We start from the raw sequence: 17,000 nt of genomic DNA on the forward strand, positions 1-17,000 counted from the left end.
TATTGTGCTCGGGTCGGGCCAAAATTCGCATGCCTTGTGTCGACCTGTTTGGCCCGACTCATTTGACCAGCTCTGCGTTGCAGATTTAAAAAACTGGCTTAGGATCCAAACACAACCAAAGTCTGATACTACATCTGTTTTTTTTACTTATCACTAGTTTTTTTAGCAATTTTGACTTTGTGTTTTTTTTGAAAAGTTTATATATCTTTAAAAGTTCCATATCATTATATTCATCGTGAAATATATTTTATTAATATTATATACTTTTAAGTGTCTGTAATTTTTTTTAAAAAACATAAAGTTAAAATTACTATAGTAAAAAACTAATGATAAGTAAAAAACAGACGAACGTAGTCCCTGGGCAATGGCACTGGCCGCCTACCTGTACCCATCAATGGCCAATCATACCCTCCTCCTCCTCCATTATCTATCACCACCATCCTCTGTCCATCTATCCATTCCATCCAGCCCAGCTCACGCCACCAGCTGTAAAAACCAAAAACCCCCCCGCCGTGCTCCACGAAAGGCACGCGGCACGGCGAGCCTGGCAAGGGAAGCATCGACGAAGCCACGGGGAGAAGCGCCGAGCCGACTCGAGCAGTCGACCTCGGCGGACGCCGCAGATCGGCGCCTCGCTGAGAAAATCCACGGGAATAATGAAAAGGTGAAAGGGACAAGGAATCCCGCGAAACCGGCGCGCCCAAACACAAGCCGGCAGGAGCCGGACCCAACCCAGACCCGACCGCAACCAAATCGAACCAAACCCACCCAAACTGGCTAGCTCTCGTCCTCGCGGCGGTGCCCCCACCAGGTCACCTCACCTCGCCTCCCCCCGCGAGCCGCATCTCCTCTCCCAAACCCTACCCATATAATATTAAACCCAACCCTGAGTCTCTGTGTCTCCATCTCTCTCTCCCCACCATCCTCCCCTTTCCCGCCGCCGCCGCCGCCGCCGCCGCCACCGGCTCTTCCCCCCGACTAAATCCTAGCCGCCGTCCCGGCTTCTATTCCGATCCGATGGCGTCCGCCGACGACCAGGCCGCGGCCGTCGCGCTGCTGGGAGGTGACCCGGCGGCGTTCGACGCGCTGCTGTCGACGCTCATGTCGTCCTCCAACGCCGACCGCGCCGCCGCCGAGGCCGCCTTCAACCGCCTCCGCGCCTCCCACCCGGAGGCCCTGGCGCTGCGGCTCGCCTCGTCGCTCGCCGCGCCCGCCACCCCCGCCGACCTCCGCGCCATGGCGGGCGTCCTCCTCCGCAAGGTCCTCTCCCCGACCCCGTCCTCCTCCGACGCCTCGTCCAACAGCGCCGCGGCGCCGCCCGCGCCGCTCTGGCCGCAGCTCTCCCCCGCGGGACAGTCCGCGCTCAAGTCGCACCTCCTCTCCGCGCTGCAGTCCGATCCCCCCAAGGCCATCGCGAAGAAGGTCTGCGACGCCATCTCCGAGCTTGCCACGTCGCTGCTCCGGGAGAACGCCTGGGCGGAGCTGCTCCCGTTCCTCTTCCGCGCGGCGTCGGGCCCCGAGGCGCCCAACCTGCAGGAGTCGGCGCTGCTCATCTTCGCGAGGCAGGCGGATTACATCGCGGAATCGCTTCTCGACCATTTGATGACTATCCACAACCTGCTAGCCGCCGCCCTGGCGCATCCGACATCCCCTGATGTGCGTATTGCAGCCCTGGGTGCTGCGGTCAACCTCGTTCAGTGCCTGCTCACCAACTCGGACCGAGATAAGATGCAGGATTTACTGCCTGCTATGATGAGGGCACTCACGGATTGCCTAAACTCTGGTCAGGAGGCCTCTGCGCAGGAGGCACTGGAGCTGCTTGTGGAACTAGCTGGTGCAGAACCAAGGTTCCTACGGCGGCAGATTGCGGATGTGGTAGGAGCAATGTTGCAAATAGCTGAGGCTGCACAGTTGGAAGATGGGACCAGGCACTTGGCAGTGGAGTTTGTGATTACTCTTGCTGAGGCAAGGGAGCGTGCGCCAGGAATGATGCGACGGCTCCCACAGTTTGTTGGCAGGCTGTTTGCAGTGCTCATGCAGTTGTTGCTTGATGTTGAGGATGACCCTGCTTGGCACTCTGCTGAAACTGAAGATGAAGATGCAGGTGAAGGGAACAACTATGGAGTGGGACAGGAGTGCCTTGACCGTCTTGCCATTGCCATTGGTGGAAACGCTATTGTGCCAATTGCATCTGAGCTGCTTCCACAATACCTTTCTGCTCCCGAGTGGCAGAAGCACCACGCTGCGCTAGTCACACTTGCACAGATTGCAGAAGGATGCGCAAAGGTTATCTTGATAACTTGATTAGTGTCAAAGTGTGATAACTATACAACAATCTTTTGGATTGCTGGAGGCATATTTAATGTTGCTGTATTGGATAGTTAAAGAAAATATCCATGAACTAACATGTTGAACTAGGTAGGAAAGGGAAAAAGATGAAGAAATACTAAACTGCCAAATCTACAAGAGTTATTGGCCAGCATTAAACCACACAATGCTATCTGTTCTTTGATTTCACATGGTGGAAAATAGCCCAATAGGCCATCTCATTGGTTGCTATTTTTGTTGGCAGGTTATGCTTAAAAATTTGGAGCAAGTTGTTTCTATGATATTGAATGGATTCCAACATCCCCATCCTCGTGTGCGGTGGGCTGCAATCAACGCCATCGGTCAGCTGTCTACGGATTTGGGCCCAGACTTGCAAGTTCATTACCACCAGATGGTGCTGCCTGCATTGGCAAATGCCATGGACGATTTCCAGAATCCACGGGTTCAAGTAAGTTATGTCATTATTCATTAGCAAAATTTGGTCTCATGCCCTTCTACTTCCAATCCATTGTTACTGTTTTTTAGAGTTGAGGTTGCGTCAGTGGAACTAGGTGTGGATCAAGAAGATTTTAGTGTGTTTATTACACATTGAAACAAAATGCTGTAAATGGATGTGGCATATTGAAATGTAGCAAACATACTTTTTTTAGCTTCAATCTAACTAATTTCTTCAATAAAAAAGTAATTTAATCCCCAAGCAAGCTACTAAATTCTCCATTTCATCAATTTATCACCATTATAATAAGTGAATGTTCATGCAAACTAGCATTGCTTGAAAACTGACTTCTTAATTGAACTCTGTTTAAGGGTTCTGTGCGCATTGAGATATTAAGTTTATGCAATTTTAATACCTTCATTCTGAACTAGAAGTCTTATGCACCTTTGTATACTGACTTCTTGTGTCACTATCCTTGTTGGCAGGCACATGCTGCGTCAGCTATCTTGAATTTCAGTGAGAATTGTACACCAGAAATTTTGACACCATACCTGGATGGAATTGTTAGCAAATTGCTTGTTCTTCTTCAGGTGTGCATTTACTTGTATGGAATTACATTGCAGCTTGCTTCAAGCATATTTGTTAGTATATGTAATAAACATCTCAACTCTTCATGTTTATATATTAGAATGGCAAGCAAATGGTGCAAGAGGGAGCATTGACAGCTTTAGCATCAGTAGCAGATTCATCACAGGTAACTGTTTACATGGGAGCTAGTGGCTACATTATTTGTTATTATGTATAATGGCTGCTGTCATGTATGATCGGGTTGTACCATTGTTTTAGCGCTTTCTATCTTGCTGGTAATAACAAGTTTATAGCATTATGACAACTTTTGGTTTGTTTGTCTTGTAGGAGCACTTCAAGAAATACTATGATGCTGTTATGCCATACCTCAAAGCTATTTTGATGAATGCAACTGACAAGTCTAATAGGATGCTCCGTGCTAAGTCCATGGAGTGTATAAGTCTGGTAGGAATGGCCGTGGGCAAGGACAAGTTCAGAGATGATGCAAAGCAGGTTAGCCTCTCCTTTCAGTTGTAATCTTGTGTTGCAACGTGCAAATAATGTACTTCTATTTTGTTGTGAATAACTCATGATTGATTTTTCATCACTGTTAGTGTTCTTGAATCACTTTCACTGTTCAACTGTTTTCTTGCTGATGTATCAGAATTTAGGAAAATGGATAGGTCTATCTCAGTTTTGTAGAACAGTAGTTATTGAGAGCTTTCAGTTCCGCTTCTTCACACTCTTCATATGCGCATTCCTGGTTGGTGTATTGTTTTTATTGAGACAGTGTTATTATTCTAATCCATCTATCCGTTGCTAGGTTATGGAAGTACTTATGGCTTTGCAAGGAACTCCAATGGAAACTGATGATCCAATAACCAGCTACATGTTGCAGGTATGGTTCAAAGCAGGGGAAAATAAGTTTAACAGCACCTTATTTTTTTCTAACACTTATCCCACATGTGATAGGCTTGGGCCAGGCTATGCAAATGTCTTGGACAGGATTTCCTTCCTTACATGAGCGTAGTTATGCCACCACTGCTTCAGTCTGCTCAGCTGAAGCCTGATGTGACTATTACTTCAGCTGAATCAGATGATGAAATAGAATCAGATGATGATAGGTATCTATTCAGTTTTAATGTTTATCCATTCAATTAGAGTTTGTGTTCCTAATCCTGAAAATCATGGCAGACGATTTCACTTAAAATTATCTATGCCTCGCCTGATCTTGTACAATTGCACTTGCACATAGGGTGATCCTTTTAACTTGGGTGACACTTAGCTTTTCCTTACATGACTTTATTATCTGCTTATATCGGAAGTATCCATCAGAATATTGAAAAAAGAGAAATTTTAGACAATTGATTTGAGCTGCAATTTTTTTAGTTTAGCGTGTTAATTCAAAATTTATTTGCAGTATGAAGGGATGTAATGATGTATCATGCATTGGCTTTTAAATGTACTATGCATATAATTGCTATAACACGTACACCCTGGTTCATGGAATTTTTTATTTGCTCTGATTTATGTATGGATATATCACCATGAGATCTTGTTATTCATGCCTTTTTTGTGGTTGAGGGGGAGCATTCTATGTTACTTATAAGTTTTAAATGTGTTAATTTTGTAACACTGCCCCTAAATTTTGGCATTTTGTATAGCATTGAAACAATCACACTTGGTGACAAAAGAATAGGAATCCGAACTAGTGTGCTAGAAGAGAAAGCAACAGCTTGCAACATGCTGTGCTGCTATGCTGATGAGCTTAAGGAGGGATTCTTCCCATGGATTGATCAGGTTCGTTATCACACTGAACATACCCAGTGTCTAACTCCCTCAACTGCTCCTTTCCAGCATACGTCATTGATTACAAACTTCCATGTAGGTTGCTCCCACATTGGTCCCTCTGCTTAAGTTTTACTTTCATGAAGAAGTTAGGAGAGCTGCTGTTGCAGGTATTTTGATGTTGCACTACGTTCTATTCTATGTGGTATGCTCTTTTTACAATTTTTGAACATCTATGCAGCAATGCCGGAACTTCTACGTTCTGCAAAATTGGCTGTTGAGAAGGGACAGGCTCAAGGACGTGACGAGTCTTACGTTAAACAGTTGTCTGACTACATAATTCCAGCTCTTGTTGAAGCGCTGCATAAGGTCTATTGGAAGATTTCTCAGTATTTTGGTGATTATTTCTTTTACCCATGCTAACAACTGGAACTTCTTGCATCCGCTGTACAGGAGCCAGAAACTGAAATGTGCTCATCCATGCTGGATTCATTAAATGAGTGCATGCAGGTACCATCCTTTGTTTGTCACCCCGTCTGCTTGATAATTTTAAAATGTTGTCCATGATTGAGATTTTCTAAAAGCTTCACTTGGACATTTAGGTCCTCATACTTTTATGTACCCTACCCCTGTGTTGTCAAATAAGTATATTCAAGTGTATTTTATCCACCAGATTTTAGTCTAGTGAGTGAAACAGAATAAAATCAGGCTTGTGTTTTCGGTCTGATTTGTGCGTTCAGATGTGTATGGAATAACATGGGCACATGGAATTATATGGTGGTTTGGTGGGTCTTACCCATACATTGTATGAAAAACTTGTTGCAGTCTTGTCTTGTAGAGAGATAAATCTAATGCTCTTTCTGGGAAAAAAGTAGCGCTCCATTGGTTGAAAAAGAAATGTCTTCTGTAGCTGTTCGTATTATACATCAATACGGACCAGATTGTTTATCCCTATTTTATTCAGAATTTCAGATGGTAGTCTTATGTCCTAAATTCTAACCAACAAAACTGTTGCAATCGGTTGGGACAACTAGCATTACTACATGGAGGTATCAGGGTCTTGCGCTCTTACTCAGCCAGGAAAAGCTTTGTAGTCTTGTTAAGCAGTTAGTTATCTACTGGGGCCTTATGGTCTAAGCAGTTAACTTTAGGATTTGAAGGAGTCTAGATGAGTGGAGATCTTTGGACATTTTTTGGAACCAAACTTCTCTTCTGTCTTCGCAATGCTGACGAACATTGGGAGATTCTTGCTACCTCCATGTCAGTGACAGGAGGGATATTCACATGACCAAAAATAAGTTGACTGTTATATTTTGGTTGAATTAATTGCTGCTAGTATTATTACCAATACCAAACTATTGCATTCATGAGGAAAAATACCTTACTACAAACCAAAATGGGCCAGTTAATATGCAATATACCCATTACTATAAAGTAGGAGTCATCACTGCTTAGCAACGTGCAAGTAGGATTGTGTTTTTCTCATTTTAAGCTGACAGCCGGTTTCTCATTGAAGCCAGGGCGACTAGCCTGTAAAACAGATTTTATTTTTCATCAAGACAAGAAATTTGTTAAAACAGTGAAGCAACCACTGGAGCAATACTTTATCTATAACATATTCCCTCTGTTCCTTTTCTTATAAGGTGCATGGGATAATATGTGATGTAGTTATGTTCGTCTCTTGTTCCACAAATTCTCAAGTATTATCTATTCCTGAAACAGTTTGTGACTGTCTTAATTCCTCATTAATGTTACTCTTGTTGATCAGCTTTCTGGTTGTCTCCTTGATGAAAACCAAGTACGAGCTATTTCAGATGAGATTAAGAATGTCATTATAGCCAGTGCAACCAGGAAAAGTGAACGTAAAGAGAGAACAAAAGCAGAAGACTTTGATGCTGATGAAGGAGAATTACTCAAAGAAGAGAATGAACAGGAGGAGGAAGTATTTGATCAGGTTCGTGTCTTGAAATGATACTCCTTGGACCTGTCTGTCCCCCTCTGAAATTTGTACCATGGACACTTATCTACTGCAAGTTATTTACCCATTATTTTGATTTAATACTTTATTTTAAACTTTCAGGTTGGCGAGTGCCTTGGAACTTTGATTAAAACCTTCAAAGCTTCTTTCTTGCCGTTCTTTGATGAGCTCTCTGTGTACATCACACCAATGTTGGTAAGGCAACTGAACCCTGCCTTTTTTGTTCATTTGTGTGTCCATGTCAAGTTGATTTGCTGCTACATTTAGCGCCTTGTTTTATAATATGAAATTACAATATATAGTGAGTAGTGACAAAATTTATGTTGATACCCATATTCCTATGTGGCATCCATTATTCTTCGTATAGTTTCTTTAAAAGAAACATGGAGGAGAAATACACATTTATCTCAGTAGGCCTGTTTTATTTGTGCAAACCTTGGTACGCCAAGCTTTCTATGATATGAAACATTGTTATCTTGGATGTAATGATTACTTGTAAGCAAACTTTCTGTCTCTTGTTGGGTTTCATCTCTGGCCTACCCCAACTTGCTTCGGAGTATGGGCTTTATTTCTGTGGTTATTGTTGTAAGCAAACTTGCAGTTGTTGCTGCATGCCTCCGCATGGACAGTTGTTGGTTACGTGCTGACATTTAATGGTTTTCTTTATTAGTTATTACCTTGATGTGTTCTTCCATGCTTGTGCTGCACTGCTATGCAAACATGTTGCTGTGGTTATTGTTGTAAGCCAACTTGCAGTTGCTGCTGCATGCGGCATGCCTCCGCATGGACAATTTGTTTGTTTCGTGCTGACATTTAATGGGTTTTTTATTAGTTATTACCTTCATGTGTTCTTCCATGCTTATTCCTTGTGCTGCACTGCTGTGTAAACTTCTTTGGTTTCAGATTTGACTCCAACTCATTTTGGTACCCTATCATTGATTTGCAGGGAAAAGATAAAACAGCTGAGGAGAGAAGGATAGCTATCTGTGTTTTTGATGATGTTGCGGAGCAATGCCGTGAATCATCTCTGAAGTATTATGATACATACCTTCCTTTCCTGTTGGAGGCATCGAATGATGAAAATTCCGATGTTCGACAGGTCTGTTTTTGTGCTGTTATGTTCCCTTGATCCATTTTCCTGTTTTGACATTTGTCCAATTAGACACTGATATAACATTAAATTGTTTTTCATTTCAGGCTGCTGTCTATGGTGTGGGTGTATGTGCCGAGTTTGGTGGTCATGTTTTTCGCCCTCTAGTTGGAGGTACGTTCTTTATCTTGTGAGGATAAACATGTTTTAATATCTTCTCCCAAATTTTCAACTTAATCCAACAATATGATGTTTCCAAATTCAGAGGCCCTGTCAAAATTGAACAATGTTATCAGACATCCTGAAGCACGACATCCTGACAATATTATGGCATATGACAATGCTGTCTCAGCGCTTGGAAAAATATGTCAATTTCATCGGGATGGTATTGATGCAGCTCAGGTATACGCTTTAATCTCAATTTCAGTTTCTGGCAATACGACCAATGTTTGGATGTTATATCTGATGTCATGCAATGCGAGAGCTATGTCTCATAAGTTGCTAGGTGCGCCCTAGGTGGTTGGAGTTTATGGGGAAAAGGAGGGGGAGAATAGGGAGGAGGTGAGTACCTGCTTCTGGAGGCTGCAGGACAGTACTGTGCTGGTCCAGGAAGCCCTGAAGCCTTGAGCCTGGAATTGGAAACCCGAAGAAAGGCCTGATGTTTACCCCTTGTTCCCCCTTCTTTTCATTGCACCGAGAGCGATAGAGGAAAGGAGGGAGGGAGGGGCTGCTGCAGATCTGATGCTCCATCACTGCACACATACAGAAAGAGAGGGGGAGAGAGAGAAGTCGGAGTGATGGATGCATCAGCTGAAAAGTGAGAATATTGCTACTATTTTGAGTTATGTTAATGATAGTTGTTATCTAGAGAAGTTAGCTAAATCTGCAAACCTATTGTGCTCCGCCAACACTCTGCTGTCAGAGCTGCCGCCCCTTGCCTCTTCACCCTGCCCCCTTCTCCTTCTAACCCTTGCCTCTGCCGCCACCTGAGGAGCAGTGTTACCTGGACACGGACATGGGTGTTGGAATCCGACTTGGATTCGGGTGTCCGATTCAGTAAAGATAAGTTTGGACACACGAAATACAACTCGGAATTAGTCGGATTCGGGGTGTCCGATTCGGCCAAAAAAATTGGATACGGGTGTCTAGGTAACACTGCTGAGAAGGCGAAGTTGGTGGTGGTGGAGACTTGAGACTGAATGGACCTTACACAGTTTGGCAAGCTACCTCGCCTATATGGCCTAACCACAGTGGCCAGGCAAACCGAACATTGATGACCTAATCTGCGAGGACTTAAAAAATGAAACTGGTTGGTTGCTGTGTGTGGGGATTTTTGGCTGGTCACCATTTAATGTTTGGTTTGCCAAAAGAATGGGCAAATGAAATTGGGCTTGAGTCTCTAGATGGTGTGTAAGTCGCAATTGACTGTAGATGTCTGTGCGTATTATGGTGTCTGAAGCTTGATTGCAGGGTTAATGTTGCCAGGAGATAATTACCTTATGCATGATACTTCATTCCAAACTGAATCTATTCATGTTTCTCAGGTTGTTCCAGCCTGGCTTAGTTGCTTGCCTATAAAAGATGACAAGATTGAAGCTAAAGTGGTACATGAGCAACTTTGCACAATGGTTGAGAGGTACACTCATTACTGGAAATATGCCAACAAGGATGGTGTTTTTGCAGTTTATAATAACCATTTTTCGTGCAGGTCGGATGCTGAAATTATTGGTCCTCATAGCCAATATCTTCCTAAAATTGTTTCAATTTTTGCCGAGGTAATTTCTGATCTGCGCCCTTGCTTGTTTAGGTTGTGAACTTGTATGTTAATTTTGCCGCGCATGTATTTTTGATGTGTCCATTGTTTAGTGTGTTCAGATAGTCTTTAAATCACGTCCATGATAGGCTGTTACTGGTCTTACTGGGTAGTAGTGGTAGATTTGAACTGTGTTTGTCAAGATTATAATTAATCTTTATTGAGTAACTTTCAAAAACCTACGACTATTTTGACACATGTTACAAAAAACCTATGATGAGAAAGTTGTAGTTTTTTTGCAACATGTGTCAAAATAGTTGTAGGTTTTTAAATGAGCACCAAAAGTTGTAGTTTTTTTGCAACATGTGTCAAAATAGTTGTAGGTTTTTAAATGAGCACCAGAAGTTGTAGTTTTTTTGCAACATGTGTCAAAATAGTTGTAGGTTTTTAAATGAGCATTAGAAGTTGTAGTTTTTTGCAACATGTGTCAAAATAGTCGTAGATTTTTGAAATCTACTCATCTTTATTTTCGTACTCATCCATATAACTTTGTTCGGCACAGATGTTATGAATGAACTCCTGAATGGTTGTTGTCTAATCTGTTTATTTTTGTAGGTTTTGTGCAATGGAACAGAACTTGCTACAGGTGAAACAAGAAACAGGATGGTCAATATTTTGAGGCGTTTCCAGCAGACTTTGCCTCCTGATTTTCTTGCGTCAACATTTTCCAATTTGCAACCGCAGCAGCAGCTTCTGCTACAGTCCATCTTATCGGCATAGTTGTTTTTTTGTCCCTGCAAGGTCCGGGCTTGCATTTTTCTTTTTGATATTTCCTCATTGTTACTGTCAACCAATTCTTTGTGTTATATCTTTCTGGGTGGTGTTATTGGTGAATGCATTTCTCGCTTCAAGGAATTGGAAGTTGCCATCTCACATGGTTTTGATGTAGAGTGTGTATATTATCTTGTATTCAAATATGATTTTGATCAGCGGTGTAACGGAAATGGTGAAATTTGTTGTCGGTTGAGTTTGAACATGGGCTGCATCAGTTTTGGTAATGAGATCATTATACATTTGAGTGAAGATGCTTTCTGCTTTGCTTTACTGCCAGTTGATTCGGGATCTAATTCTGTCAAGTTTTTCTTGCAAATGTCTAGATGTACCCTGTTTGAGAATGCTGATGCTGCGTTTATTTTCTTCTGCCCCGTGTTCATGTAATTGCGAAAAATAAATGTCTACTTTGTGTGATGCCATTATGTAACTAGCTTTGTTGTCAATGCCGTCACGGATGGCCAAGCTTTGGCATTCGTGTGTACTCCTGCTGCTTTCATCAACCGGAGGGCGCAGTATTCGGCATCATCACTGATGTTTGGTAGAGGACACCAACGTTCCAACGCCGCACTTCACATGTCTCGCGTTTCGTTCTGCCGGTACACTGGACTGAGGTGCACAGCGGTTGCTTCATTGTTTTTTTCACCTTGTCTGCATACCAGGGGTATCATGAAATCTGTGGTCGAATCGAAGATTTGCAACAGCGGGGATGCTATGCTTGTCCAAACCAGAAACTGCTGTCCTAGCGACCGAAGTATCTGTTAAGCTGCACCATGTTCTTTGTAGATAGATTACAATGTGCTTGTATTTCCATGCTGCTTTTGTTTATGTCCCAACTCCAAATAGGCAAACAGTCCTTGTTTTTGAGTTATTTTGTCACCAAATCAATAAAAGTACAAGCACATTGCAGGTGCGCGCGTCACCATAGAGGAGTCAATCAAAACAAAATGACAAGGTGCCTTTCAGATAATCTTCTTGTATTTCCATGCTGCTTTTGTTTATGTCCCAACTCCAAATAGGCGAACAGTCCTTGTTTTTGAGTTATTTTGTCACCAAATAAATAAAAGTACAAGCACATTGCAGGTGCGCGCGTCACCATAGAGGAATCAACCAAAACAAAATGCCAAGGTGCCTTTCAGATAATCTTCTTCCCTGCAAAAAGTTTTGACATCAGCAATGAATTTGAATCGGTCACTTGAGGACCTCCCAAAACACGGCTGGAATATGTCCAACTTTTCCAGGTTCATGGCGCTTCGGCACACAAGACAAATATAAAACCAACTTGAAAATCGATGCCAAGATGCCACCTTCTTGACTTTTCTGCTGCCGAAAAAGTGGTCTTTCGTCTTGTTCGCGCAAGTAGCGCCAAGCTCGAGAAAGAAACGCACTTTGACAGCGACTAAGAAGGCATCTACTCTGCTACAAAACAAAAGCTTTTGAGCAATAACCTCTTGGAGTCATCCTTGTTATAAAATTCTAGCCAACGTGGATGCTCTATCCCATTGCTCAATCAACAAGCTAAGTATAAAATATGGTGAAAATGATGACCCACAATTTGACAAAGTGCACCTTTTAGATAGGTGAGGTTGGCATGCCCTTGAAGTTGAGGGGGTCCATGATGTTGCTTCATGACGATTTCCTTTTCTAAAATGATGAAGAAAATGCCCGTTGATGACCAACAAATGCAGGTTTATTAATCTCCACAGCATATTTTGGGTGCAGATCAGAGAAGATCTGTTTCATTAAACTAGCAGTGCCGTCTCTTTTGTTTGGAGAGATCAAGAAAGCTTTTGCCATCAAGCTTGCTTCAATTTCAACCATCTAAAGAATTGTTGCAAATCTCAAAGGCGAGCAAAGATGCTCCGAGTTTTTTATTTGTCTTCGATTGTAAAATCATAGCGTTAAGATTCCAATTATTGTTCACCTGAAGTCCTCAAGTGTTCTATTTTGAAAACTTTGAAGTGTTGATTTTAAGTTGAAAAAGGCAACTCGCTATTATGACCTAAAGAAAATCGTATATGGAACCAGAACTTTGTGTGTTACTAAGGCACCCCTGTCCAAAATAATTTTTGCTGAGTTGGACACCTACATCCATCTCCAAGCCCAAGTGACAATTCTCGTTCCAATAAAATTTTTGTTCAATCAAACATCCGAATTTGAGTCAGATTCCGATATCCATATCCGTGTCAAAGTAATGATGCTTGGTGATGTGGTGAAGTACTGATGCTCGCTCGTAAGCCTGTAATACTTAAAAAAAGTTTGGGACGGCTGCCATACATGACATGCATATCTCTATTCATATACCCATACAAAAAGATGCTCCCATAAACTCAATGGCGCCCAAAATTGAACCAGCAAAGGACAACTACATCATCTAGTGACGGATAAAGACTTGGTTGATAGCAGTGTTTGTCAAGAAACAAGATAAACACAAACGCAAGTGGGTGTGGTCGATGAAAAGTTGATGTTTAGCCGTTGTTTATTTGTATCGTAATTGCTCGTCACCATTCTCTGAAATCCTGCCATGTGGCAGGCTAGGGTGCAATGCAGACTTGGTCTCCCATTGGTGGTTTCATGGTTTGACTAGAGACAGCCACAAATCAGGGAAGAAGTGGTCCAATCAGACATCAGTGTCCTAAAAGTTTTCAGTTTAGGTAATGCAAGTTGGTGAAGAAAGACCTACAGTAGTAATTTTGTCACTAGGAGAAGTAGACCCCTTGACTCCTGCTTTCAAGCTTACTTGGTGCTTGGCATGTCCTTGTTAAACTCTAGTGTGCTTGTTGCCTGCAGGCACATAAAGTTTAGGAGACATTGAAAAAGGAAATCCCATTGTATTGACTCAATGTAAAATGATTATCTTTCATATGGTATAGTAATGACTTGTCAAACTTTATACAGATAATGATTTTTTTATTAGAATCAGAATCACAGAAAATATGAAAGGTCAAATATAGTGGTGAGTGGTGTTGCACTACAACTGCAGATATCTCAATTTGTTGACTCCTCACAATATAAATCACTGAAATAAAGAAAAAAGGAATTATCTTTGCTACTTTGCCCAATGCTCTATATATGGCAAAACAGCAAAACAAACTGAAAAGGACCAAAAAAAAAATCCCAACAAGATGTCTTATCCCTAAACCAATCACTTCCATTTCCATGGACACATACTAGCGCACACACAGACATGACATGATAACATATAACGATTCATAGCAGACCAGGATCTGACCAACCCCTGAAAGTAACCCCACACATCGTTCGAAAAGAAAGTAACCCCACACGCAACATTGCCAAGTGATGCCTTGGAAGCAGTTTACATGCCTCAAATCCTGTATAAAGTCTCCCCTTGTGCCGGTTGCTCACCACCAAGACCAGGCAGAGCAAGCACTTGGCAGACAGACACCTGTCTCCTCCTCTCCTCTCCAACCATCAGCTCAAGCCAAGAAAGCTCACATGGAGCTCCACTTCCAGGTGCAGCCTCCAGTGTTCCAGGTCGAGGACTACTGCTACTACTACTACCAGCAGGAGGCCGCCGCGCGGGCCAAGCCCGGCAAGCCGCGGGGCAGGAAGAAGGGCGGCAACAACCACAGCAAGTTCGTCGGCGTCCGGCAGCGGCCGTCGGGGCGGTGGGTGGCCGAGATCAAGGACACCACGCAGAAGATCCGCATGTGGCTCGGCACCTTCGAGACCGCCGAGGCCGCGGCCAAGGCCTACGACGAGGCCGCCCGCCTCCTCCGCGGCGCCGACACCCGCACCAACTTCGCGCCGCGCATCTCCCCGGACTGCCCGCTCGCCGTCCGCATCCGCGGTCTCCTCCACCACAAGAAGGTCAAGAAGGCCAAGTCAACCGCGGCGGACTCCTCCGCTGTCGCCGCCGGATCCAAGCACAAGGCTTTGAGCTCCCTTGCTCCCAGTCCCACCGCAAGCAATAGCAATAGCAATTGCACGAGTAGTGCTTGTGGTGGTGGCTCCAGCACCAGCACCAGCACCAGCACCAGCAGCGCGGTAATCTGCGACGACGCCATGAAGCAGTTCGGCGGTGCAGCGGTCGTCGGCGAGGTGTACCGGCCGGAGTTCGCCCCCGTGGGCGCTGAGGAGTTCGATTCTTGGATGTTCGACTCGACGTTCGGCCAGTTCCCTGCGCTGGACGGCTTCGCGGCCTTGGATAGCGCCGTCCCAGCTGCACCCGCAGAGGAGCCGAGCGCCGCCGTGGCGCCGGGCGAGATGGCGGAGTTCGAGCGGATCAAGGTGGAGCGGCGCATCTCGGCGTCGCTGTACGCCATGAACGGCCTGCAGGAGTACTTCGACAGGGTGTTCGACGCGTCCGCCTGCGACTCGCTCTGGGATCTCTCGCCGCTCTGCCGCTAGCTAGCTTGACCTCAACTACGTGTGTCGTGCGCGTGCGGCGTCCTTGCTCTTTTCGATCGCCCCCTGGGGTAATGCCCATTATTTGTCGGGGAAGCAACAAGTGTCAGGTGTCTGTGCGTGTGCGGTGTAAAGAGCAAGAGAGATCCTGTTCGTTGTAGCCATTCGATGCATTTTTGTGCAAAAATGCTTCAAATTTGCCGTATGGCAAAGCAATTTTTTCGGAAATGGATATGGCAAAGCAAATCATTGTGCATTTCAATTGTCGGGATAAAAAGCTTGAAACCACAAATCTTTCAGCACTACTTCACTCTTAGTGTACCTTATTAAAAAAAACCCGACTTTGATTTTCTAGTGTAGTTGGATTATCCAGATTTTCACTCTGATTTGGAAATGGAAATTCGTGTGTTTTCTATCAGCGCTCAATCTGGATCGTCGTTTAGATTGTTCTGTTGCTCAAAACCGCGCAATTTCATTATGTACTCTTGCGGTCTTGCCACGTTGGACGTCCATGTCATCAGTGGAATCCCTGCTGGACCGCTTAGTGGCCCAATTGAAAGACTTCAAGTGGGTATAGTGAACTAGATCTGTACTTCCGAAGATGGGTACCTACGGTTCAATTTAGTGCATGTTTGATAGAGCTCTAGTTTTAAAAAAATTTAGAACTGGTCATTCATAGTTTTTGAAATTTTTGGGTAATGTTCTTTGATTTAGACATTTTGTTTTTATTTTGAATTAAAAATAGATATTTAAATCACTTTATTTTATTCTACAAAGTTTAAATCCTACATAGATCTCGTAACTGGAGGTCTGCCAAACCGAATTTTACTCTTAAAAGTCTTATTTGAAAGGCATTTTCCTAGCAAAGTTGTAGCTGATGGGTCTAAACCTTAGCTAATCAATATGATGGTTTAGCTCTAGATCAAGCACCCGTAATTGCGGAAGCATGAATGTGTACCTATGTTCGGAGACGTCATTAGTGATCCGAGATGTGGATTGGTGATGTAGGTGTGGCCATGCTTGGTGGTGAGAATCGGAGCCGTGCAGATCATCGGTGATCTTGTCACTGGCGTGATGTAGTGGTCGTAGGTGTAACCGACGTGATGCAGAGCTTCACAAAGATGATCGGAGAAGTCCGGCGATGGCCTTCACCTCGTTGTTGCACCCTTGTGATCACGTTAGGGCTTGGGTTGTATGGGGTAGGCGAAACCTCACAGGTACCTTAGCCCGTGAGGTGCTGGCTCCCCCTTTTATGTGGTGCAGGGCGAGACGGGACTGCAACTAATGGTTGGCTGTGCTTCCAATCAAAGTGCAGGATGAGGACGATGTGACACTCTTGGACTCGGTAGTTAGTTAGGATATGTGACCGTTAGATTCGAGATCAATCCAACATTCTCCCATTTGATCATAAGGTTAACATCATAAGCTCACTCTTAATGAAACAACACACCAAATCAAAATGTTACAGCGGCTCATGAAATAACACTGAAACCCAAATACCTATAGTACCTCACTCCATCTCGAAATGGAAATTTGTTATGCTTAATGGGAGTTGGTTTGCTTAATGGTCCTTTTAATTTATAATCATAGGCTTTCCAATAACCCAATACTAGCAATATGATCAAAAAAAATATGGGGTGGTAAGCTTTTAGTGAGCGGATCCGCAAGCATTGACTTGGTATTTATATGCTTGACACTTATTGTTTGATCCAGGATTCTATCTTTCACAATATGATATTTAATATAAATGTGTTTGGCAGCATTCCTCGACTTGTTGTTACTCGTATGGAAAAATGTGGGTTAATCATCGCAGTACAATGTAAGTGGCTTTGAAATGATGTATACCACTCTTAATCATGGG

General features: G+C 43.6%; 2 protein-coding genes across 2 annotated transcripts; both read left to right on the forward strand.

Annotated features, from left to right (window-relative positions):
* Nucleotides 1-654: 654 nt before the first annotated feature.
* On the forward strand, nt 655-11,023 carry LOC133892343 (uncharacterized). The gene is made up of 19 exons (XM_062333049.1): nt 655-2,286; nt 2,573-2,776; nt 3,250-3,354; nt 3,453-3,518; nt 3,680-3,844; nt 4,155-4,229; nt 4,304-4,455; nt 4,996-5,131; nt 5,220-5,289; nt 5,361-5,488; nt 5,573-5,629; nt 6,888-7,073; nt 7,200-7,292; nt 8,044-8,196; nt 8,295-8,361; nt 8,453-8,589; nt 9,732-9,823; nt 9,896-9,962; nt 10,556-11,023. Exons 1-19 carry the CDS (start codon nt 1,018-1,020, stop codon nt 10,718-10,720), a joined length of 3,387 nt encoding a protein of 1,128 aa, XP_062189033.1. The 5' UTR covers nt 655-1,017; the 3' UTR covers nt 10,721-11,023.
* A 2,734-nt stretch (nt 11,024-13,757) lies between these two features.
* Nucleotides 13,758-15,367, forward strand: LOC133892923 (ethylene-responsive transcription factor ERN1-like). The gene has a single exon (XM_062333916.1). It carries the CDS (start codon nt 14,072-14,074, stop codon nt 15,140-15,142), a length of 1,071 nt encoding a protein of 356 aa, XP_062189900.1. The 5' UTR covers nt 13,758-14,071; the 3' UTR covers nt 15,143-15,367.
* Nucleotides 15,368-17,000: the final 1,633 nt, after the last annotated feature.

Source organism: Phragmites australis, chromosome 15, assembly GCF_958298935.1.
Source record: "Phragmites australis chromosome 15, lpPhrAust1.1, whole genome shotgun sequence".
Lineage (NCBI taxonomy): Eukaryota > Viridiplantae > Streptophyta > Magnoliopsida > Poales > Poaceae > Phragmites > Phragmites australis.

Coding starts and splice junctions, on each gene's coding strand:
- LOC133892343 (XM_062333049.1), top strand. CDS start 1,018: ATGGCGTCCGCCGACGACCAGGCCGCGGCCGTCGCGCTGCTGGGAGGT. Junction 5,132..5,219: donor TCTTCCCATGGATTGATCAG/GTTCGTTATCAC, acceptor ACTTCCATGTAG/GTTGCTCCCACATTGGTCCC. Junction 5,489..5,572: donor TTGTTGAAGCGCTGCATAAG/GTCTATTGGAAG, acceptor TCCGCTGTACAG/GAGCCAGAAACTGAAATGTG.
- LOC133892923 (XM_062333916.1), top strand. CDS start 14,072: ATGCCTTGGAAGCAGTTTACATGCCTCAAATCCTGTATAAAGTCTCCC.